The following is a 25550-nucleotide window of genomic DNA, read 5'->3' as shown; positions in this document are numbered from 1 at the left end:
CACTTTTAGTATGAGTAAAATGTGATAGATATTTTGCTCAGAGAGTTTCTAAGTAGACCTCTAGTAGCATTTTATAAATATTTTAAAGCACAATTTGTTCCCTGCCTATTTAAACCCATGAATTACTCATTGCTTAGCACATCTTTCCTCCTGTAGGCAAACAGCAGCAGTTGCCACACTGTTTAAAAATGAAAGCTATCAAGATAAAAGTGGGTTTCATTATTGAATTACTAATGTGGTATTGCACCACAGGTGCTAGCAGCTTGGTTGGAGGTGGCTTTTACCAAAGCTTTCTCACGTTTACCAGCATTGCTTGGGCGCAAATGAAAGCAGGCTCACCTTACCTGACAGTGGATCAAGAGCGTAACATAAACAAAGTTTTTCAGTGTGAAGATAAATTTTGACAGCAAATACACTGTTGCCTGAACCCCACTTAAGAAGCTGTGTAGCAGTGACTGCAGCAGTGGTCACTTTTCAGTGGGAAAAGGAATTTGAGTAGGGGGCAGCAATTGAAACCAGCAGCATCGTCATTTATGTCAAATTCTTGATCCACTGTCACAGGTCTCAAGCAAAAGATGACCAATCAAGATGCACATGAGTTGCAGGTTCACCTTCTTCTGGCCAGTCTGTTGTAGTTTACTTTTGCAGTGAGCCCTTGTCATGAGCTTGCATCCTTCCCTCGCTTGCAGGTGGCGCTGTGGATAGGGATGTAGGGCTGGGACAGGCTGTAAGAGTCTTCCTTGCGGGCCATTTGGAGAATTCAAGTGCAGCAAACAGTTACTCTTTCTTTTCCCCTCTTCTCCACGAGAATATGAAACGTTTGTGCTCACTTTTTGACTCTCTGCTGGCTCCCAGAATTTTAATAGGTACAGTAAAAGGTGCCTGTATTACTTCTCAGTCCCAGTGTTATACACGCACTTTCCAATTTTGATGCAGAAAGGAGGCGCATCCTTTCTGTAAGGAGTTTCAGTGATGTCTTCCACTCCCTTCTGCATTCATGGGACTCAGCAAGTTTGGAGGGAGACGCAGATAGGCTTGGTGCATGCTGTTGTCCCTCCGGTCCTAAGGAGTTTACAAAGAAAGTAAATGGAATTTTAACCATTACCAGCCTTTCTACAGGAGGAAACCTGCTCCATCTCCTCTAAGAGATGACTTCTTTGACCTGGGGACAGTGTTCAGTAACACTGTAGCAAAGCTGGGCTACTGCCCGTGCGTTTAAAGATCAGGGGTTAGGACCTAGATGGCCTGAGATCTTTATTTATGTTTAGCTGAGAGAAGAGGAGCCTTTTAAGCACTTCTCAGAGCAAATGCATGTTTAACCCACATGCAGTCACAGTGGTGTGATGTGACAGTAGTGTATATGCATTTTTTAAAAAACCAGAATGTATCTTTAAAAGCAAGGTGTTAGAGATGTTCTCAGGCTACATTTCTCTGCTGGAAAAAAAAGGACAGAGTTTCTTTTACAGTGGAAGAGGCAGAGATTTTTCGCATAACCACTTGCCTTCAGGGCCTACGAATTTAACAAAAACACCAAGAACATGAGGCTCACAATAAAATCATCATAGTGGAGAATGTCCAGTGAGGAGTGGACACATGGCGCTGGGGTGGACCTGTCAGATTGTGCCACCGTTTGTGCTGCAGAGCCAGCAAAGCAATGCAGGAGAGCCTGCAAGGGGTCTCTGCCGCTTGGGCTCTCCTGAGCCCTCTGCCCTTCTTTACCTATGCTAAGAGCTATCCAACTCTGTGTCAACAGCCCAGGGGCTTTGAAGACCTTTTCCTGCAAGAGTATTACTTTAAAAATCACTTGAATAACAATTACCAGTAAGCAAAGCTCTATTTCTGCATTGGTACAGTCTCTAGCACAGTTAGTTAAATATACCTAAAATGCAAAAGGACATTATTTGTGTTGGTATAAAACACTTCAGTTGATACTTCTAGCTGTACTTTATGCCTTCTTAATATAATTTGACCCCCTCACACACACACTCCCCACAAAGACACATCATTCTTGATCCTGTTAATAACTCCAGGTATCTTTGAAAAAAAATACTGTGATTTAAAATTGTACTAAATGGGAAGTTCTCCTACTTTAGTAACTCAGGTACTAAGTATATGATTAAAAAGCTTTCATTTAAAAAGTCCCATCAAGGTCTTAACTGCAGAAGGATTCATACAGAGGTGAAATTAATTGGATATGCCTAATGCTGCAGTTCAGTTTTCACATACCAGAGATGAGCAAGTGGATTTATCTGCAAATATCCTAATTAAGAAAAAAAAAGCTGTGGCAAGGGTGCATGTAACATCTTTGTAACATCGGAACCTTGCTTTTTAAAAGCAAGGAATTTAGAAACACAATCTTATAAATCAGAAATGGAGAGACTTTTTATAAAAAGCAACCCCTTCTCCTCTGAAATCTAAACCCAAAATCTAGCCAAATAGCAAAATCCTTCATGTAAAGTCTTGGTCATCTGTTCTGGAGGCAGAGAAACATAGAGTTTCCAACTTTGCTGTGGGCTGCTGAAACAAAGCAAAAATATAAGTGGCAATATAGCTTGTCTTTAAATAGCATTCTTTGGGTGCTTTATGGCTAACTAAGTACTGCTCATGGCAAAACTTGAACACTTGGTATTCAGATTTTTTTAAAGGTTGGTAGTTACTTTTTAACACACAACCCCAAAAGGAACTGCCGTCTCTTGGCAGAGCTGAAGGGGCACCTGCAGGAACATCTGGAGAACATCACTTTAAAAGGCAGTATTCTCAGTGCATGTGTGAAAATAAAGCCTTCCATTGAAATGCATTGTCTGATTATTAAAACTTGGAGTACACAAAGATTTTTATCAGATTTCTATTTTGCTAGAAGTTTTCTCCTATATGATATTCAAAATAGCCACAAAATGCATATCAAGATGGGGGCCAGAAAAGAGCAGTATGATGCACATTGTTCATTACTTCAAAAGGAATCAATGAAAGTTAGGTGGGAAAAGCAGGTTCATGTATGTTATAGAGAAATAAACATATATGGCATTTCTCAAAAGATTCCCAACTACACTAGAAAAATTTAAGAGTCCATGAATCAAGAAGTCTGAAAACATTTTATGGTCTGATAAACTCATTTGCACTTGTCTCCACTGAAGGAGAATGTATATGTTGGTGAGAAAGGGGCGGGAATACATTCCCACTATAGAAACTCTTGCTGTTCCTGGCATGGGAAGGGGTAAACATTATGTTTTGCATATATCAGAGAGCTGTGGCCCCCATTCTGGGTTTCTAAAAGCCACAGAAGTATTTGTGCACCCCGCTCCATATGCCACAGCAACCTGAGGTCTGCAAGGGCAGGAGATAGTTGTCAGCCCTGAACCTCCCTTGGCCTAGGGTGACACCAGGGCCCAACCCCCCCTCTGCCATGGAAGGGAAGATGGAGTGATAGCTCTTTGGTAGCCAGGGGGTCTCACATCTTCCCACATTGCAGCACAGGTGTCACCTGACATATGAGTGCTCAGTCTTACATTTCCCACCAAGTGTTGGGCAGATTCTCAGACACGAACGACGAAGGTTCCTCTACCAGCTAGCTACCTTAGGTGCCCAGCTGGGGCTTGGCAACAGTAAAGAAGTAGATACTGGTCCCATGAGCATATGGTTGGGGACTTCACAGCTGTTTCTGTGCTCTCCATCTCAGTGCCGCTGTGGAAAAGGCATTCCTGGCACAGAGGGCAGGGATTAGAGCCCCAGAGGCTGCCAGAAGGTGTTTTGTTTCTCTCCCCACACCACAGCAGCAGTCCTTCTCCTACTTATTCTCCTTCTTTGTACACTAGAGCACAGTGGATGGATGGTTGCACCCCCTGGGCGTGACAGCCTCCTGGGGTGTGGGAGAAGGGGTTAGGCTAACCCAAGCTGTTCTGCAAAAGGTGAACAGAGATTTTCCTTAAACACCATGTTGTCCAAGAGGATAGGCATCGTCTAACAGATTGAATGGCCGCTCTGAACAGCTTAGATGCCTTCCTGGCTGTCTTTGTAGTACTGTGCAACTTTGGTGCCCGGTTTCCACCTTCCTCCAAGCAAGTACTGCTCAGCATTCATGGGAGGTTCTGCTTAGCTACTTGTGGGGCTTCAGACTATGAAATGGAGACATCTGTTGGTTTGAATCTCCTTCAGGGCTAAGATGGTTATTAAGAATAAGTAGTGTGATTTGAATTTGAATGTGAACTGAAATAGGAGTTAAGTTCCTAAGCAGCTTTGAGGATCTGTGCCTGAGCTCTTAAATTGCAATTAATTAGTGACTAACTGGAGACCCTCTAGGGCTCTTCCATCCTTGAGGTTTTTGGTATGGCATCTCCTCTCCTTAGACCATACTGCGTATTCTGAAGGCATCATTATACCAAGGAAGGAGGCAAACTCATTTACTAGCTCGTTGATCTAGCAGAATTCCACCTAAGCTGTAACATGTGCATTGTTGTGTGTTGGCAGGGAAGAGCAAGACTGGTTGCCTCAGGATCTTAAGCACTGACAGCTTTTAGGGCATTACTTAACCTCTCCTAGTCTGGTGAGTTGTGGCAACCAGTATAGATTGCTGAAGCTGATGGAAACCCATTAACACCAATGGAATATCGTTAACACTTGTACCAAGGATTGTAGCCCTTTAAGTGTCCAATATGGCACTCCAGGCCAGTGCTCAAGCAAATTAGAAGCAGCAGTTTCAGGAAAGAGGCATTTGTTGATAGTATAATGCCCACAAGTGTCAACAGATGTCACTCCTTATAATAAAGCATGTGCTTCTAATTTGGCGCTTCTTGTCATTGGGAGGAACTTCTTGCAGAGCAGATGTCACTTCTAATCCTGTCTTTCATGGGTGCCTGTGCCCTGTTAAAACTGGCATGCCAGTTTAGAAGTAGGCATGGTGCCACTGGAGCAGATGGTCATGAGCATAAGTCGTGTTACAGATCTGCTGTGTGCAGAAATGTGGATGCCGAGACTGAAGTCCTATTCAGGAACATCAAAATGTTTCTACCCAGGAAAATTCCCCTCTAAGTAGGTTAATACATGCCATTAATACTTTAGTGCCAGTGGAAAATAGGTGTTATCTACACCTTCTTTATGGTTATTCTAACTTCTGGCCAACCACCAGTGACTCCAGGGGTGATTCTGGCAGCTGAGGTCATTGGAGCATAGATGTGTCCTTGGCAAAAATGCTGTCAATGCTTGGTGCTACGCTGAGAGCTCTACAGGGCTTGGGTACTGAGCAGGTGTGGAAGACTCCTCTGTTGAACAATTAGAGGGGGAAGCAGCCCTGAACCTGTATTCATCCATCCATCCTGTATGACAGCATATGACCGTCTAACAAACATGCTATCTGAGGTAAAACTGGGACACTATCCTGGAAAGCATGTGCTTTTTCTTTAATACAGGTAGTAGCATTTTTCCTAGCATTCTTCCTAGCATTCTGATCCCTGTGCTAACATGACTTGCACTGAAGACAGCACTTCAGTTGCCCTCACTGGGCTCAAATATAATATTTCTTACAAATTCACCCTTTTTAAAATTTGGTTGTTTGGATATAGCTACTTATTCTCTCTTCCAAAACAAACCTGCTCAGAGCAATTTAAATGTTTAATTGATATGTAATGTATTCTCCTTAACTTGTATCAGGGAGTAGAGCTTCCACAAACAATATGGGTACTTGCCAGCCTTAATATGTACATCAGGTGTTAAGGACCAGTCCTTCCTACATCTAACTGATAGACTTCAGTGGTTATAAAAGTGGGTGTATAACAAAATAAGGATGTTCTGATCTGATGTCTAAGAAACCTTCATCCATATGTCTAGGAGAAGTTTATAGCAGATAAGTTTCTTTCTTCTCAGTTACAGAAGCAAACATTTCCCTGCCCTGTACCCTGGCTCTGTTCCTCAGGATACTCCATGAGATACTTCAGCAGGGTATTAGTAACTTGGGATGCTTCCTGCCACTGTAATCAGAGTTGTACACTAAACAAAAGAAAGTTTACCGGAAGGATATGGCCATAAATGACCTTATTATTCTGAATGCTTCACCTTTGAGAATTCATCTCCAAGTAATGTCAAGGGATAGCCCTTTCAGAAGGCAAATATGCAGGGATGTCTCAGGCCCATTTTAAAAGTGTCTGCATGTTCCAGATGTCTTTGACAAGATTCCAGTAACCTTATGTTACCCTTTCTGACAAATATGACTGATCAGCAAAATACTATGTTGTCTTTACTTTATATTCTATGAGGCTTTAATTAACCAGCTATATAAATGAGTTCAAGTACTCAAGCAGCTGTACAATCAGCCAGTGGTGGGCAAAGCTACCACCACCATACATCAAAATTTTACTACATAATAAAATACTCACCTTCGTTAGTACAGTTGTAAAATTTCACAAGATCCCCAATAAAACGTATTATATGATCCAAAGTGTGGCACAGTCAGCAAGTTGTCTGCAAATCCTACCAATACATATAGAAATTTTATTTTGTGGTGGAATTTTCACCTTGCTCAATGAAGCTTGTAACACTTCAATACAGAGCAGCATGTAACTCCACTCAGGTAAGAAATTCATTTAACTGGCCCCTAAGTATGTATTTTAGTTGGTGAGGTGAGATGAGTAAGTTAATGTTGATACGAGCAGATGCATCAGCAGCAGGCTGTATTTCTACTATCTATTATGTATGAAGGACACTGAAGATGAGCCCATGCTACATAAATTAATCTAGACTTCAAGAACACGGAGTCATCAGAAACATTAAAATGCATAAAAGAAGGAGCTTTGACTCCATGTGAATATGCAGAATTAGATTATCAGTTTTGTTTGTTTATATTGCATTAATTATAGAGGTGCCACAAAGCTTGATTGTTTCTACCACATTCCTGCAGATTGACAGCTGTAGGAGTCGATGCACACAAACCCGTGCAGATATGAAATATCATCCTTTTGTCTTCTGTCACATAAAAACTTGTACGTATTTTTGATGAAGGAATAAAATGAAGGATAAATATTTATTCATGTTAGCAAAACTTTTTTATGGCTAGTTTAAGTCGTAATATTTCTCTCCTTGACTTGCCTTACATCAGCTTTACAACCAGCAGACTCTTCCAATAAATTTTCATTAATGGAGGTGGTGCTAAATTTTGGGAAGTATTTAGGTTCAGATTATGGCTCAGCTAAAACAAAAAGGGCCAGATTTTTGAATAGCTCAGCACCGACTGAGGAACATACAACTGAGTTGCCAAGACGTGAACAAGTTACTAAATGTCAGCCGAGTCCCCATTCATGTTCACGATGCAAGACTTTTAGCAAAGGCAAAAAATTTCTGCTTCCCTTAGATCTACTTAACTGCAGGCCAGACTAAACTGACCGACCTCTTTTGCAGCGGGCTGAGAAAAAAGAGCAGCTCTAGGGCATCTTTATAAATGCTAAATGCTGGCTGCTTCACTGCAGGTCCTGCTGCACTAGTCAGTGGTGGAGACCCTGGAGGCGTCCCCAAGCCCAGTCTCCGGTGGCTGTGTTTTGGGCTGCTCTAACTCTCTCCAAGAAAGCTGCTGCAGAGGAAGTTAACCCAAGCAGTGTCAGTATGAGCCAGCCAACTGGCCCACTTTTATTTAGCAGCACAGATACAGCCTGATAAACCGAGCCTCAGCTAAAGGCTGTGTCTGCAAGGGAAGTCAGCATCCTGCTGCGAGGAGGGTTGCTAGCTGTGTGGCTGTCATCTGCAGAGCCAAAACCTCTGGCAGTCGGTGGCGTGGGAGAAGGGTGCCCAGGGTTAGGGCTGGAGACGGTGGGGAGGAGATGTACGGGAATCTCTTAAAAATCTAAGTGGTAGTTTATAAAAGCAAGAACTGATCGTGTGGTTATCCTGCCGTCAACACTGGTGGGATTCGTCTGAGAGCACAGCGCACATGAGCCATTTCCATCCAAAGGGGAACTCTAGGCTATTCCTAGCCAAGGAGGGGAAAAAATAGCCCTAGCGCAGCTGATGGAGGGGTGCTCTGGAGGCTCCATCTCCCTCCATGAAGGGTGAAGGGGCCTGCTGCGGAGAGAGCTGGCTGCAGCGGCGAGACCGAAAGCGGTGCGAAGTTTAGAGAGCTGACTCCAGCACTGCCCGGCGCTGCAGTTTTGCCTCTTTTCTTTGCTCAGGGTTATTGAATTCAAAATTCAACCTTCTATTTTGAACGCAAGTCTTCACAAAATGCTGCTTTTATAAAGACGTGTACAAGCGCAAACCTCCTCTAAAATAACTATGTTAAGGAAGGTTGCTGCTAAAACATCTTTGTTTGAGCTAAAAAAATGCAATGCGGAAAAGGACTTTCAGGTAGGTAAGCTAAGTTTAAGCAGTTTGTGAGTATCAATCCTTATGCCTCTCTGTTTGTGGACAGAAGAGAAGCCTGCCACCAGCTTGTCCCTGATCTATTGCACATTTGGCCTTGTATATTGGGAAACGTCAGGTGCTAGCTCTCAGCAAAGACAAAATAATGAATTAGCTGGCTGCTAATCTAGTCTACTGACATGACAGTGTAATAACTTAGTAACCCTTAAGAACTAATGATCACACCGTATAGCTTGGTCAATAGCATCATTTCAGTTAGAGCTGCAGAGCTGTAAATTAAATCGTGTGTTGATGATTACACTGTGAAGCCTTACATTGAAATATATAATGTTAAGCTTTAAAACACTAACTGCTAAAATAGTGAAATGAAAAGCTCGGTTGACAGGCTGCATGTCTTGTCATTAATCTGTAAAAAATGCCTGTCACTTTACAGGTAAAAAATCACAATAAAGTGTACACCTGAATTCAATAATAGACAAATGTTCCAATTCAGTGAAAAATGTATCTTGCATTTTTTGTTTTAAACATTATTTGATTATTCAAAGTAGTTTAGGTATTTTCCTTTGCAGCATGGTATCTGTGGCAGTGATATAAAGTTTATTTTTGTATTCTTGATAATTGGGGCACAGAAGTGCAGCCTAGTGAAATCCTAAGGAATAATACCTTCCAACATTTTGAAGGTGAACGAAAGCATTTCAGCCTGTCTCATCGTCAAGCTTTTCTGTCTGCTTTCACTGTCCATCTCTGCCATCCCCTTGCTGTGTGAGCTGGGAGCATAGCTCAGCTCCTTTGTGCTTTCCTTATTCGTAAAGCTCATTGAGTTCTGCTGCTCCTGGAAAGTGCTTTATAAATGCTAAGTGGGATCACTCTTGTAACAACTAGACATACCTTCGTTGTTATTAAACTTGGCATCAAGAAGTGTCTAAGGTCCTTTAAGAGAGAAAGGGCTTGCTATTACCCTGAGTAAACGTTTGTGCTTCAGTGAACATTCGCGATGCAAACACGTTCTCAGTGTCTCTGGTGTGATTACAGCTGCAGCGGGGAGTTAACAACTCCAAACCCACTGCCAAAACGGTTAATGCTTGACCTCCTCTGAAGAGCTGGAAACTCACACCGTTTCACAAGGCTTCACATAGCAGCTCACGAGACAGGGAGCCACAGAAGCAGCCACCATATTATTACTCTTTCTGGGTCTGTTTCTCAGCAAAATAAAATTGTAAGCTTTGTCAGACAAGCTTCTTTTTTAGAAAGGACCCAAGTTCCCCAACAGAAGGAGCCTTTACTGCTGTCAAGCACAGGCAGGGAAAGCTGTTTCCGTCATGGCTAGCCCGTCTTTAGGCAGACCCCAAGGTGTGAATGCTGCGAATAGAAATTTCACGCTCGCATCTCCAAAACGCAGCCCTTTTGATCGCTGCCTGCTCTCCAAGCAAGACCTGCCGTAGCAGCATAGGAGCAACATTAATTCAGATCTAATCAAACACATAATTCCCCTCACCTAAGCTCTCACTAGCTTTGCAATGAGATGTAATATCATATTTCAAGGCTTTTTAAAAGCGTTCATTTTATAAATAATTCCAAAATAGGAGCGGTTTCTACTAGCAGTATGTACAGGCAAGCCTTCCTCTTCCTAGGACGAGCAGCCCCCGAAGCGAGCTGCTGCAGTGCGGTGCCAGATGGTGACAAGGACTGTGGCGCAGGCAAACAGAGGGTGGCTCCAGCTGTCTAGGAGCCAGTGGGATTTTGGTCGTGGTTTTCTTTGAACGTGGAGCTTGCAATATGTTGCCAGCCCTGACTTCTCCGTGTCTTCAGGACATAACACAGGCATAACACTGTATGGGAGGAGTGGGTGCAGTTGGGGCCCTCAGAAGTACTTGCAAGTTTTCAAAAACCTCTTCTTCTCCATATTTTTTTCACAGGCAAAGGAGTAGGATTCCTTTGGGCTCTCAGTGCGGAGGTGATAAAAGTGAGGCTGAAGGCCTTTAGATGCAGTGAATCATTAATAGGCTGTTAAATACTCTCCTGCAAAATCAACAGTGCTGCACAGCATATAGCAGAGTCTGCAAAAATACAGGGCATTTTAAGTAGGAGCGCCCAAATGACTTGTGAGGTGCTTCAAAGGCAAGCAAGGAGTCTCCTTTGTTTTAGATAAAATGCAAGAGTAGAGGAGTAGGAGGCAAGAGGTACAACACAGGGGAAGATGTGATCACCTAGAAACTGTTCATGCAGTGCACATCTGGTGTTTATGTACAGGCTCTGACTGAAAAAATAAGAACTAGACAGATTCTGGGAGGCCTGATGTTACTGACTCACCCATTGCAGATACTAACGGAAGGCATTAGCTCATAATGGACTGACAATTGTCGTCTGATGAATAAGTCTTTCTGATTTTCCTCCAAGATGTGAATTCCTCTTGTTTTCCTCTCAGATCATGAAGGATATGCATTTCCTTGGATCTTGAATTCCATTTCTGCTTTAAATGCTATTTGTAAAGAAAAGTGGAATGCAGCACCATCTGTAGCAAGGTGGAGCTCACCTTGGCCTGCTCCTGGGGGAATCAGACTCTGTGGAAGTGATCTTCAGGGGAGCACCAAACGTGCTTTTGGGGGCATATTATACATGCATGTGGCGTTATACCCCACCTTCTCTTTCCAGACTCCATCTTTGAGTGAAGAGCAAGGTGGGAGATGTTGTCTCCTACATCAAATTTTGACCCTATCTCAGTAACTCTTGGATCCATTGACACTGCTATTCATCCTCCATAGAGCCTATTTTTTATTAAAAGATGAAAAGCTGAATTATTTTTTTCTTGACTTTTTTCTCTTGAAGGTGTTTGTTCACCTTCTTCTCTGTTATGAGTCCATAGCGTGTGAAACACACAATTGGCTCTCTCCATGGACAGGGCATTTTCTATTCCGGGGGTTTGATCCAGTCATATTTTTCAGGCTTTCCATTCAGTCTATTATCATTTCTTTAATTAGAGGACCACTTAGGCTTTTTTTTTTAAAGGGCAGAGGTGTTTGTCACTTGCTGCACTTGAAGTTAAAGAACTAGAAAAGCTTTTTTGGGAGGGGTGGTATAAGAGATTATATAACATCTCCTGACACCTCATTCTTCAAACAAAAGAAGTGCTTCCATTTTGGCATTCAGCCAAGTTTTTGAATTGGACTGTTCTCTGCATAATAAATTTCACAATGGGGGATAAAGGATAGGCATATAAGACATTAATAAAAGAGCATTTGAACTGTATTTGTCTGCAAACAATAATAAGAGTTTCCTCCTCAGTGTTTCTGTGTCTGTAATTTAAACTTCTAAACAAATAGTCAAGGAAAGAAAAACGTGTCTACAAGTGATGCAGCTCAAATCAGCTAGGTGAGCACATGTCAAAAAACAGGGAATATGTTTAGAGCATCATGCAAACAGATTAAAATGAACATATATGCTTTAAAATCTCCCTAGCATCTAGTAGAGATGTCCTCATGCACCACTGCAGAGGAGATTGGGCCAGGTTGGTCCAGACCCTTTGCTGACATAGCTTTACTAAGTCAGCAGTGTTTTGTCAGCAGATAGTTCAGCACATAACCTTTAATGTTTGTTACACAGATGAAAAATTCTTGTAATTTCGCTATAAAACAACTGTTTAATGTGCTAAGGGTTGTTATTTGTACAGCCATGTAAAGATGAAAAGTGTTTGAGGTTTTCCTGTTCCTGCATAGAGTACAGTAGACTGTTTGAATTTTTAATGTGGCTTATTAGTTGAATAAAGGCTAAATGTGTTTGTAGAGATCCATGTATACTGCAGATAGACTTCTTTAAATTAAGACCTGTATAGAAACAGCCTTAAAGATACAGCAGAACTAAATACTATTTTGTCAGGGCCAAAAGGTATATTCTTCCTTTATCAGAAAAGAGCATTTTCTTTTCCAATCTGCACTTTTTTTCTAGGAGATTTTCAGTAAGGCAAAAAATCCTCTTCTTCTGTGCACACATTTAAGAACCCTACATCTTAAAAATACTGGAGACTTGGGCATGCCAATTACTTTAATAATGTTATCATTTCCCTGCAGGCAGTACCTAAACAGTCTTGTATTGTATTTTTTTAAATAATGATAATAAAAGTTGTAGTCTTTTTCTGAAATCCTATGTATTTCTTCCCACTATCTCTGCCCATTTTTTTAATCAAATCTTCATCCTTCTGCAAATGTTCAAGTCCAAACATGCTGTAATCTTTTACTCCTCTTAGGCTTTCTGCTTAATAGATAAAGAGGACACTCCAACTTTGCCTTTTTCAAATGTTAAGAAAAGATTGATTTCCTTATACCTACAAGGAGCCTGGGATGTGATTTTTCCCTAGGTGGCAAATGCAGAAGGAAACTGAACCCATTTAGAAGTTTTCAAAGAGGTCAATATATAACAGAAACCTTGGCAACCTAAGATTCAGTATGAGAATATGATTGAAATGGATGTAAGAGTTAAGGCAGATTTTTTTTTAAATTCATCTTATTATTCAAACGTCTGGGTGCAATCTGAGGGACTGTTTATAAGAAATCTTTGCTGGGTTGGAGAAGTTGGTGCATTGCACCACTGAGCCCTACCAGTCTCCCCTTATCCTAACCATCAGCAGCTCCCAGGTGCTGCTGCAGGGGGGCTCCTGGTGCAGTTGCAACGCGCCAAACAACTGCTCAATTTAGAAACACCTTGGTTTCAGTCTTGCACCTAGATTCCTTTATGGGGTGAGCCCTAAATAGGTGTTAATTTTCTATTGGAGCCATACTCTGACAGCCGCCAAGACTTAGTGCTTAAGTTGTTCGGAATTCTTTATTTCTGCATAACTATTTGTATAGGAGAAAATCCAGGTAACTTAGCCCAAGTTGTAATCAGAGTATGTTTGTATAGATTATAATTGCTGATATAAACTCCGTCTGTATGCCACAGTTCACACACATTTTGTATGAAGTCATAATTAGTGCAAATTTGGTCTCCTGCAGGTTCCAGTTTTGGAAACGAAGAACAAACCGCTCCTAAGGCAGCTGCTCCTTCTAAAGACCTACCCAAAGGGAGCAGCAAGAATGCAATGCAGGTATCCAGCAGCACAGCGACTCCACGCAGGAGCTTACTGCCAGCACCAAAAGCTACCACAGCACCTGCTGGTAAGTATTTCAAGCTTGCATACTTGAAAAAGCATCTACATTAGGCCAAGACTTGCAGAAACCTTATTATGGCTCTATTTCAGCGCTTACTCAATTAATTTTCATGCGGTTCTTGGGCACATTACCAAAGCTAAACTTATTTGGACTCCATTTGCCATAGTCTTTTTTGAAACAGTCAACAACATAGCTCTTATATCCTTTTGTGAACTGTTTAGAGTATCTGGAGTTGAAGGCATTTAGTGCCCTTAACTATACATGCTACAGATTTAGTGCATATATTAAGGTTCCCACCAAACAGCTTTTTGAATGCATTGCGTTGCTTTAGAGGCCAAAGTGCTGCTTTGAGGAGATAATTCATTGCTAAGTGTGCTTGCAAAGATGAAAATACTGCCCTCTGACCTCAGGCAGTTTGTGGTGTTTCCACTCAGAGAAGGAGAGAAGGCAAGTAAATAAAGCAAAAAAAAAGTCTTGATTCCTGAATTGTTTCCTTACCTAAACCCTCCTTCAGATCTATCCGGCTACATTTTCTCAAATTGGCCAGCAAAAATTTAGTGTCTCATACAGGAAAGCTTTCATAGTCTACGGCCAAAAGCAGTGTTTGTTGAAAAATGCGTGCACCTCTCCATCGTCTCCTGCTCACACTATTTTGTGCTGTCCCTTCCCTGGGCCAGCACGTGGTCTCAGTGCACGAACAAGCTCCCTGTGACAAGGACAAGGGGATGTGTCTTTGTGGGTACCTGAGACTGACTTAGGGCTCACCAAGCTTGATAGAGCAAGGAGCAATTAATGTTGCCTGCTTATCACCCTGGCCCATCTGCCCGCCCACTCAGTGGGGAGAGATGAAGGTAACCGTACTGGTGAGCACCTATTATGAACTCTCTCCTGGCAATGCAGAGGCTCGGGTTGGGGTGTTGTGGATGAGTTAGGACTGAGTTAGGGCTCCTCATTGTGACTTGCAAGCAGGGACAATAAAAGATTATTGGTCCTAATTAAAAAATAAGTTTAAAAACACAGCTGCAGACACACTCTCCCCTGGGTACAGATGACATCTCCCCACCACAGGTGGCATCAGGCACCTTCCTATCCACTAGTAGACCATATCCTCTGGACTTTGCTACCCTGTTCCAGCTCCAGTTTGTCCCATTGCTGACCTGGCCCCAGCACTTACCTTCTTGTGCTGGTTCAGTCTCTGAGCGTGCATGAGCCAAAACATCAGAGGCCCCTGAGGAGGCCCAGGGAAGGGCAGGAGAGTGCCTTGGGGCTCAAGAGATGTTGCTGGAGCCATAGCATGCTGTCGCAGACCACGGTCTCCATGTGTCCCCATGTCCACCGCTGCTTCCTCATGCTCTAAGAGTCTCTCCAAGCTCCTTGAGGGAAAGGAACATTAGATAATTCATACCAGTGGTCACTTTTAAAGATATAATTGGAGAAGCTTACTGATGAGAAGCCTATGCCTGAACTGGTCATTGAACTCTTGCATGCAGCTACCTAGGTCAGTATTATGTCTCGCAGTGTGGAAGGGAGGGAAGAAAATGGTTTCAAGGTTTATACTCCTGTAAAGAGTTTCATAAAGCTCTAAGACAGTGGGGTGTAACATAATGTTTTAGTCAAACATACTCCATTGTGTTTGAATGATAGTAGTGAAATGTGAATTTATGTGAATTAAGCAATACCTGAATTTGTTCCAGAGACAATTTGACACCAAGTTATTTTCCAAAGCCAAGGTGTTTCTCAGAGAGCTTGCAATTGTTAGTAGTAAATTGCACTGCTGGAGGTGGGAAAACTTAGTTAGATATGCCTGAATCTTCCCTAGCTCCCTCAGTTTTCATGGCTCTACAAGTTTTCTCATGGAAACTACTTCCAGAAGCAAAGTTTCAATTTCATGAACTCTTTCCTTGCTTTTCCACTGCCTGCCCAGAGAAAAGCTAGTGGTTTCCCACTCCTGTTGTCCCCTCTTTCCTAAGATTCTCCTTTGGGTTTAATTTTTTTTTAGTTAGTTTTCTTCTTTTGTTCCTGAAATGTTACTGCTTTATATGAGACTGTTTAGAGGGAACATTATGCAGAAAAACAAATCAAACTGTTTGCACTTAGTGTTTTTCTTTAGAGAAACAATTTGGATAGGGCACTTCATGGTCTTGTGTATGTGGCTGTGTATGGAATTAAAAAAAGAGAGACTCTTACATAAGAGTATGGCACTTCCATCAAGTCCAGATTGTATCTAACAATTTACATTCCAAAGTAAAGAATTTTGTGCAAGTCACCAGTTTTATCCAATCTGGATAAATTTACCCCTGATTTAACAGGGTGTTTCATCTCTGTGTAGGTCCCATTAGGTTTGATAGCACATACTGCAAGTGAAGCTTGGAAGGAACAATCTGTAAAACACATGAGACAAAGACTCTTGCATTACCAGTTCTGGTCACCCAGGTTCAAAATTAACTTAGCTGAAAGACCTGCAGAAAAAAGCTACTACTATAATCAGTGGTTTGGAGAAACTAGCAGGGAAGATGAGGCTAAAACAGTTTGACTTACATAGTCTAGCGAACTGAAAGCTGAGGGGTATGTGGTCTCTATCCATCACAGTCAGAAATGATGGCTTCTTATTGTCACAAAACCATTTACTTTCATCATCTGCACTCACTTACTGGGGGAAAGACCAAACTATCAACAGAATATATAGTTTTCTGGTGACTAGATAAAAGGTGGTACCTGACTTTTTTTTCTGATCTTCCTTTCCCCACTTCTAGTCCCTACCTAAACTATGTCCTTCATTTCAGTCTACAGCAGTATTAGATTAGTATCAAAATTGCCCCTATGCATCTCAGACCAAAGCCTTTCTTTCCTAGCTAGTGGTACTGGCATGATAAGCTTTAAGGGGCTATTTCAAGGACTCTGTAAAGCAGAGTTTTTTGGCCTCCAGGCTTCTTTTGTCACATGCAAGGAGGCTGTTAGAGATTCTGGGTCTTTTACTGCTTCTGCAACCCTAAACAAGTGAATCCTTTCCAGGGAGGTTTCAGTGTTTCAGTGTTGCAATGAGGTAGAACCGCAGTGTTTGATATGCAGTCATGCTAGTGTGTACACAAAATCTAGCGCAGGCAGCACTAATCAGATGGTTCAGGCCATCACATCTGAATTTGTACAGGTTCCAAGTCTCAGACCCATAGAGAAGGGCAGAAATTACAACAACCTAATACAAAACAATATTATCAAGCAGTAGATTAGCAGAAAAAAAGATAAAGTTTGCCATCACATCAGAGCATAAGGACTGAAGAGAAAAGCAATTATTGAGGCTGAAGGCTAAAGCAGACGCAAAACCATGTGAATATATACTGATCACAAGTTGTTTTAGGCTGGAGAACAGAAACTATCTGTTTCTGTTAATGTTAGTACTAATGTACTAACATTAGTACAGTTCAGTTCAGAAAAAACTTTCCAATAGGCATGGGAGACAGGTGGGAAAGGAAGCAAGCAAAAGACATATGTTTTGAGGCAGCAACTTTATAACCATGGAAAAGATCACTTATCATACTGCCTGCAATAGAAAGACACAGTGACCCAGAAAGTCTGCTCAAGTCCCAGGACTGAAAAACAGGCTGGTTCTCCATACCTATTGATAAGAATATGCCTGAATGTCATGGCCTATGAGCTACCTTGCTGTAAAGAAATTAGTTTTGAGTTGCTCATGATTGTGGGACAAAATAACTATGCAGTGCCACACTCAGCGGGGTGCTGGGATTATTGTCTTTGGCCGAGCAGGCAGCAGGGCAGAGGTCTCATCTTAGCCTGGTCTGGTTTCCTCATTCCATGGCAGGAGGGAGAAGGTCACAAAACTGGTCAAAAGGGGGTTACCTTTTTGCTGTAGATGGGACAGTAGGATTTAAGTATTTGGGTGATTCAGGCATTTGAGATGATTTTAGAGTCATCTTGAGAGGTTCTGCATCTCTCTCAGAACTTGAATTGTATACATCTGATCTCATCCCAGATCCATCAGTTATACACCATTATCAAGAAGCATATGCCCTTTGCCCCAGTCGCGATATCTTGAAGCTTGCTGCTGAGCCATGCCAGCTCCTAGAAGCAAATCCATCATCTTCCTTCCTCATTGCTTTCTCTCACTAAAAGATAGAGATAAGTGAGGTGACCAATGCTTAATATAACATTGACCAACATGGCACTGATCCTTCTCTGTAGTGCCAGGTAGGCAGTCTACCTTGTACTTCAATGACTGCTCCTATGTAGTAAATATATTTGGTTGACATTTTCAGGTGAGAAATTTGTTCCCTGAAAAATAGCAATTTGGGCTGACAAAAATTAGTTTGCAACTTTATGCTGATTTGCGAATTGAAAAGGAGAAGACGTTCAGAAAAGTTTGATATTTTTAGGCTAAGCATTTTCAATTCAGCAGAAAAATGAGAATTATTTTGTTTTCAAGTTTAGCCAAAAAGTTTGATTTGATTCATTTTTTCAATTTGGCTGATAAACCAAAAAAAAAGTATTAGTTGCTTCATATCATAGGTAGACCAGCCGTCTAGCACAAGCACCTCGCTTGGCTGCTGTAAGTTCTGTCAGAGCAATTTCTTGATTGAAGGCCATTCACGCACAGAACGGGTAGGTGAGCAGTGCCCTGCACACCAGCCTGGAGGTAGCCAGACGCATATGGATGGCAGAGGAAGGCGTTCCGACTCACAACCACATCCCTACTGCTGTTCTTTAATTTACAGAAATTTGAAAGATCCTCATGTGGATCTCTGGCAGACGTTAATGCAGCACATTTCAAGTAGAAAAACATGGATGTAACTGTGGTGTCTGTGGAAGTGTTCGGGCATAAGAACACCTGGAGATTTATCTCCTAAAACCTTTGGTGAAGGTTATTTATCACTTTACTGGTAACTTTATGGTCTATTATAAACCCAGAAATGTTTTGGACTTTTAATTTGGCTTTTTAATCTATGTTTTTCTCCTTTTCATAAACTTTTGCTGGATTTTACACTTCTGAGGAAGAAACTGAAAAATAGAAGGCCTTATAAAATGTGGATAATTATGAAGTTGTCTCCCATTTTCTTCCTTCTAAAGACCCTTCATTTACTCATTGTCCTTATGTTGTTAATGGATGTTTTTTGCGGCATCATTCAGTCTGAGTGTAGTTTCCATCAGAGCATTTGTTATTGTCTTTGCATGACCCTTTGGTCATACGTGGATATGTGTGCTTCCATGGCAACAAACAAACTAGGTCTTTGCTAGTTTGCTTTTTACTAGCTCATACTTTAATCTGGTCACAGATGAACTTGTGGGTTTGGTGCTGTAAAGTGCTGTTAATGCCACAGTGTGCCTGAGTTAATAGGCCCAGCTGAGAGAAAGCAGTAAAAGTCCTGGATTGGATTTCCTTCCCTTCAGCCTGCTTAGAGTGTGGTCAGTGGTCCTCGTATCTGTGTATGTATGTGTCCGTACAGGTGTGCTCTGTGTGTTCAGGCTTGCGCTGGACGGCAACACCATTCAGTTTTTGTACGAGACTGCTAGTCGGACTCTGCTATTGTTTCCTGAGGTTTGTCAGGGCTGGGGAGCTGCCAACGCACAGAAGACGAGGCAGGTTTCAACCCTGCAACCCACCGTGTCCTTTCCATGCCGTGGTGTGACTGGGGATTGTCCATAGGCATGCTGATGTGAGCCCTATAGAAGAAGGTGTGGGAAAGCCCAGACAGAGAGCCAGGAGGAATACTTCCAGAACGTGTTAGATCCATTGCAACTGGAACACAGTTTACGGCAGTCCTGAAATTACTCCCTACCACTCTGGGGTAGGGGAACTCCAATGGCCTGCCCAGCCTCTTCCCAGCAGAGCACATCTGTTTGTAATGCAGTGGATGGAGCCCATTGCCACCATCTCACTGTTTTATATTCTGGTGTTGACAAGGAGACTCACTCAGGCAGGTAAAACTTGCCCCTATTTTATTCTGGAAGAAAACTAAACATGCAAAGTAGTGGGGGGAGGGGGGGCATGGGTGTGTTATGCAAATAGTCAGAGGCAGATGCTGAATAGTGGCAAGCTGGCAAGTTTGGGAAGTTGCTGTTATTATACACAACATACAGAAGCGAAATAAACTACGTTAGTCCAATGCTCTGGTTTGATTTTTATATGAGCCAAGGTACCAGCAGATGCGTCTATGATGAAGTCATGAATTTGTTTTATTAGAACAGTGTTATAGTTCCTCACAATGTGAAATATTTGATGGAGACAAAGGCCAGAATAAATCGAAGCAATGATAAAGTCAAGCATTTTCAGCAACTGTCTAATCCTGCCTCACTTGCAATAATATATGAATGCTGTCTAGAGATCCCAATGTGATGTGGAGCCCTATAGAATGCATTTTCTTCTGTTTAAGTATCTTTTGGACAGTTTTGCACATCTTTTAAAAGATGAAGCACAAAACCATCTTTGTAAAATTAAACTCTTTATTAAATTGGAAATAAGATGCTACACATCAAGTGAAGCGAGGGGAGAAAGGACAGTAAAGGTTTCGTATTGTTTTGGGCATTCTGATCCCAGGCAAACAAAGGCGTCTAACAAAAGCCCTTTACAGTTGTGTCAGATGCCATATTTCAAAAACTGATATAGAAAGTGCATGGGTGTGCTGAAAAGGCCAGTCTCCAAAAGGATGTCCAGCAGAGAGAGAGTCTAAGTGCTGAAATGTCTGCTCGTACAACAGCTACCAGTCTATGCTGCACAACTCTGCATAGGCATTATAGCTCAGTTCATTTATATTAGACATCATAGAGCTGATAATAAGATTGATAAAGTTAGGGCAGTGGAGAGGTAAAATCAATGTTTTAAAAACGTTTGAAGAACTATTAAAAATAAATACATCCCCCACCCGCCTTGGGTCACTGACACATTAACACATCATGAAGATGATGATTGCCATTTTTAGGGAAATGCTTATGAGGACAGTCAGCTTCATCACTGCAAAAGCAACGCCAAAGAAACTTTCAGCAGTGCTCCAAACTGAAGGGAAAGTAGCATGCAGCAAGAAATTCTAAACAGAATGGGGAAAAAATGTCTTTGAAATAGTGGAAATGAATAAATTTCTAATCTTTTTCCAAACTATCACACAAATGGTAGTTTTGTGTATGGATAGTAGAGGAGCAATCATGGTGTGGGAAGATAGAAGAACAGAAAAGACAAATTATTTAAGATGTTCTTGGTGAATGAAACTCCAGATTTTCCTATAGCCAGAGACCATTTTGGATGCCCTCGTATTGGAGGTAACCTTTATTCTCAAAGGGAGTGCAGTTACAAGATATCCAGATTTCAGTTTTGAGGAGAGATGCACAGCGTGACTTGCCCAGCATGAGTGCTTTCATTTAAATTTTAGATTAAGGAGCATTTAAGGGAAGAGTAGGAGTGTCAACAGTACATCTCAGGAAGTCCTAGCTGGACGTGGATTTAGAATACATGCTCCTGGTTAGCAGCATCACCCTGTTTTTAATAAATGCATGAGATATCTAGTCTTAGGAACCCAGTGTAGCCTTGGAGGATGAAAGGGCATGCATCCCTGAGAAGGATGACCTTAGCCCTCTGAGCTGACTGTTGCTAACCTCTTATTTGCGGCTAGATTGTGGGCAGCATCTGTATGAGGGACGATTGGTCGAACACAGATCTAGCCTCCACCTCAGTCGAGTTTCTCCACAGCTGAGCTGTCAGCAGCCCAGCCTCCGTGGAGTCATGGCTGGAAGGAATGAAACCTCCAAGGTTTCCAGTTTTTTTTTTCACCCCATGACAGGAGGTCAGAGACAAGAGAGGCCATTGCTCAGAGGCTGTGAGTGAGGGGAGAGGGATGGTCTCTGCCATATGTGGTCCAGGGATGAGTGCTGAGTGAAGGGTATTAGCTGGGGGAGAGACATCTCTTGGTACCAGGTACTCCCTCCTTGTGTACTGGAGGGGAACCATACCTCCAGCATGAAGGGCTTTCAGTTCAAACCAACACCTTCTTGAAAGTGAGGCATATTTTAGCTTAAGAAAAAGTGAATAAATAATATGATCTTGTGAGTGAGTTTTGCATTCAGGAAGAAGTCATGAGCCTAGTTTAAAGTCAGAAGGCCAGGCTATCCCATGAATGGTGCTACTGAAGTCAGGAATAGTGTAAAGCTCCTGAAAAGCAGAGAAACCACAATGAGACATTCGATATATTCTGTATGATAAAGTATGTTCTGGCACGATATAATAGCGTAGTCTGTGTGTAGTACTCCTTGCTGTCACCTAGCAGTAATTGCTAGAGGGCTTGATGCTGTATGTGCACTTTGAAACACATCCTCTCTGTGTCCAATCTCCTGTGCAAGACATCCCGGTTACTGGAACTAGAGTGCTTAGAGCACTCCACTGCTGCAGGTAGAGTGCCCTATACATATTGTATATGGCATCTTTTAAGAAAGTAAAGGGGAAGAGAAAATATCTCACAAAGAGAATGACGATCATTTAAATATAACAAATATTTCTGAAAGAGTAGGATGTAGGGTGATGCATGAAATGTGTGTGTATTTCAAAAGTGTATATCATTATAACTACAAAGAAACAGGAAATTAATTTACAAAGGAGCATATACATCTATATTAATAAGTGGAAAATAATCAGTAAAAATCACATGAAAGCTTTCATATGTTAGATGTTAACTGAGAAAACCACCTGTGCTGTAAATTCTCATAAAAAAAAAAAAAAAGAAGACTGCTCAAGAGAGATTATACTCCTGATATTTCACTAAAACTGCTTGTCAGAGAAACTGGACTATAGGATATAGATCACCTTTAATTAATGAAAATGGACTCCGTTAGCTGCTGCTGTGGAGTGGTTCAGATTATCAATAAAAAACAAATTTTAGCATGGGACTTTATCAGTGGAAGATCATTGTCATGCAGATTGTTTTGATGACATTAACCAATTGCTTTTTGGCTAGTCTATGAAAGACATGCATTTAATTAGGTTTCAGTGCTTTGCATCACCCTTTTTGTGCATTATTAAACTCCTTTCATTTTTGCACATTTGTCAACATATAGAAAATGGGAAAAAAAGAAGCACACTTGAATGGAAAAATTGGGACAGGTCCTTTAATTTCACTTAAACTTATTAGCTCTTTTGAGAAGTGCGGTGAAACCCCACGTTATATTTATCATTTTTATTATTGTTTCATACTTCGTTTAAAGACTTAGGTGCAAGCAACTCAGCACCTGGAATGTGGCAGCTAAGATCCACCTCCAAAAAGAGATACAAGCTCCCTCTTTCCAGAAGTATTCATAAAAATATATGCTCTTTGAGGCACACATATACTGAATTTTCTAAATTACTAAGTTTCTCTAAAATGTGGCAATATCTGCAGAAGGAAATGTTCAGAAACAGCAGATTAACAACTTTCCACTGGTTTGGGAGGGGTCAGTTTTGTGAATGCCTTGGTTAAATGTTCACTGTGCAGCAATTCAGATCCTAAATCAAACCAGGATCTCATTCTGCCATCATTCGCCCAAGAACCTTCAGTTTGATATGGTGCCATTAGTGGTATTTAGCTAGCCCTCCAGGAAGCATACCAAAACCTAGGAAAAACACACTGCAGCAGCTAGTAATCCAAGAAGATCGTATCAGTGCTGTGCGATGGAAAGGGAATTAAGATGGGCAGAGATTCCTGAGCTGGTGTTGACAGGTCTGGAGAGCCAGAAAGTGCAGCATTGTGCAGACTTAACCTGCTTAGATCCAGAAGAAGTATGGTATGTTCCCCCAGCACTGCAATCAGTGGATTATAATTTAATTGCTTTTAGATCTAAGTTACTTCCAGGAAAGGCACCTTATTTTTGTCTGCTGCAGGCTTCCAGTTCTGGAGTGGAGTTGCATAGATCCAGCCTGATAGTGGCTTTTTTGCCACATTTAATTATGCCTCTAGCCACCCAACAGCATGAGGGCAGGCTGGTGCCTCCTTCTAGAATTCCCTTTTCATGCCCAGGTTCTCCCAAGATTATCTAGGAAGAACTCCTAGGGTATGTCAGCTTGCTACACAACTGAGATGAACAATAAGGTGAGTGAAAAGCTAGCTGGACCACCAGGCTCAGGATGTTGTGATCAGAGGTGCAAAGTCCACATGGCAGATGGTTACTTTTGGCATCCTTTCAGGATCGATACTATGGTCAATACTGTTTAACGTCATTATTAAATACCTGAACGCTGGGATAGAGCACACCCTCCACAAGTTCGTGCACAACACCAAATCAGGGGGATGGAATAATATGCTGAAGGCATAGCTGCCATTCAGAGGGACCTCTGCAGGGTGGAGAAATACACTGATGGATGTTCAACAAAGGGAAATGCAAAGTGCTGCATCTGGGGAGGAATAACCCCACGCAACAGGACAGGCTGGGGCCAGCTGGCTGGAAAGGCCCTATTTGGGGGTCCTAGCAGACAACAAGTTGAACATGAGTCAGCAGTGTGCTCATGCAGCAAAATAGACCAGCTACATACCAGGTTTTAACAGCAAGAGTGTAATCAGCAGGTTCAGTGATCCTTCCCCTTTATTCAGCACTTGTGAGACCACTTACAGCTATGTAAAGTTTTGGGACTCCCAGGACAACAAAGATTTAGCATACTGGAGCAAGCCCAGAGGAGGGCCATCAAGATCGTCAGGAGGCTAGAGCATGGGACAAGGCTCCGGGACAAGGAGGAGAGACTGAGAGCTGGGTTGGTCAACCTTCAGAGGATAAGGCAAAGGGGCATCTTATTGCAGCCTTCAGCAACCTAATGGGAAGCGAGACACTTCTCAGAGGGGCATGGCGATAGGACAAGAGGCACCAGACACAAGTTGGAACACAGGAAATTCTGATTAGATATTAGGAAAGCTTCTTCACTGTGAAAGTGGTCAAACAGTAGAACAGATTGCCCAGAAAGGCTGTGAAACCTCCTTCCCTGAAGTTACTTAAAACGAGGCTGGACAAGGCCCTGCACAGCCTGCTCTAGCCAGACCCGCTGAGCAGGAGTTTGGACCAGACAAGCTTCAGAGGTCCCTGCCAACATATCTTCTTGTACAGTTCTGTGTGCCACAAACATCTTAGCCCTACCTATGAACAAATATTGCACCACAAAAGGAACAGCAGCTAACGTGTTATTTCATAGTACAGTGGCCTCTCTTGCAAATTCAGGAAGAGTAACTCACGGGCAGAAAAATCTAGCTAAAAGGCAGGTCTGCAGTGAGAGCTGAGTGCAAGGCCCTCACAGCTGACAACAGAACCTGCTTGCAATACAGGGGAAAAAGAAACTATGTCCGAATCATTGTGTGTAAGGATTTGAGAAGCTGGTTGCGTCTGACCAGTTCTCTATGTTTTTCATTCTTCTCATCTAACATGGCTTGTTCTATGGCCTCCTCCCTATCTAGTCTTGTTCAGCCACATCTTTCTCTGCTGAATATAGAAACCCTCAGAAAACCCACCGTAGTGTTTCTAAACTCTGCTGTGTTTCGAAACTTTAGTTCACCTTTAGGATGCTGATGCAGCTCTGGGCTCCTTTGCTTGTGCCTGCAGTCCTGATCAAATCTCCCGCCCATCAGCTTGCTTCTTGTTCCAGACCTTAGATCTAACCACCAGGCTGGACTTTCCACACAACACTGTGTGAAAATAAAGAGGATTTTATTTTTTCTGTGGCTTGGTTTGAGGTGTGTGGGGGGGAGGGGGGTAGATGTTATGCAATACCTGTTTCAGCCTGGTTATTATTCTTCTTTAATGTTCATCTCACAGACAAGTGACTGTTAGTCAGTCCCCATAAGAAATCTCACAATTTTTATGCCGTTTGTTTCTACTTGGCCTGTTAAATTAAAGACAATCAAAAGTCTTGCTCAGAAAACTAACCCAGTCAATCCCTGTGCTTTCACAAGTATGGTAAATCATCTGTAACAGGTCAGGCTGTTAAACACAATCAGTCAAGATGAAAAATAGGAAGCTGGTGTCACCACAGCTCTCATGAGCAAGCTTACAGCACAAACTGCTCCTCTTTGAACTAGCTTGTGCAAAATCCAGACAACACAAGGAGTGAGCTAAGGTCAGCTGAGG

At 42.1% G+C, this 25550-nt stretch overlaps 1 protein-coding gene across 6 annotated transcripts in view; it reads left to right on the top strand.

The window, feature by feature from the left end:
• Positions 1–25550, top strand: part of MTUS2 (microtubule associated scaffold protein 2) — a 326089-nt gene that overhangs the window by 220682 nt on the left and 79857 nt on the right. For all 6 annotated transcript variants that reach the window (XM_068930158.1, XM_068930162.1, XM_068930156.1 and 3 more), the window contains one exon: positions 13323–13484. In XM_068930158.1, coding sequence (XP_068786259.1) covers positions 13323–13484 — 162 coding nt within the window. The remainder of the gene's footprint in view (positions 1–13322; positions 13485–25550) is intronic.

The sequence above is a fragment of the Struthio camelus genome, chromosome 1, assembly GCF_040807025.1.
Source record: "Struthio camelus isolate bStrCam1 chromosome 1, bStrCam1.hap1, whole genome shotgun sequence".
Taxonomy (NCBI): Eukaryota; Metazoa; Chordata; class Aves; order Struthioniformes; family Struthionidae; genus Struthio; species Struthio camelus.
The sequence above is the reverse complement of the archived record's forward strand: the minus strand, read 5'-3'. Positions and strand labels throughout refer to the sequence as shown.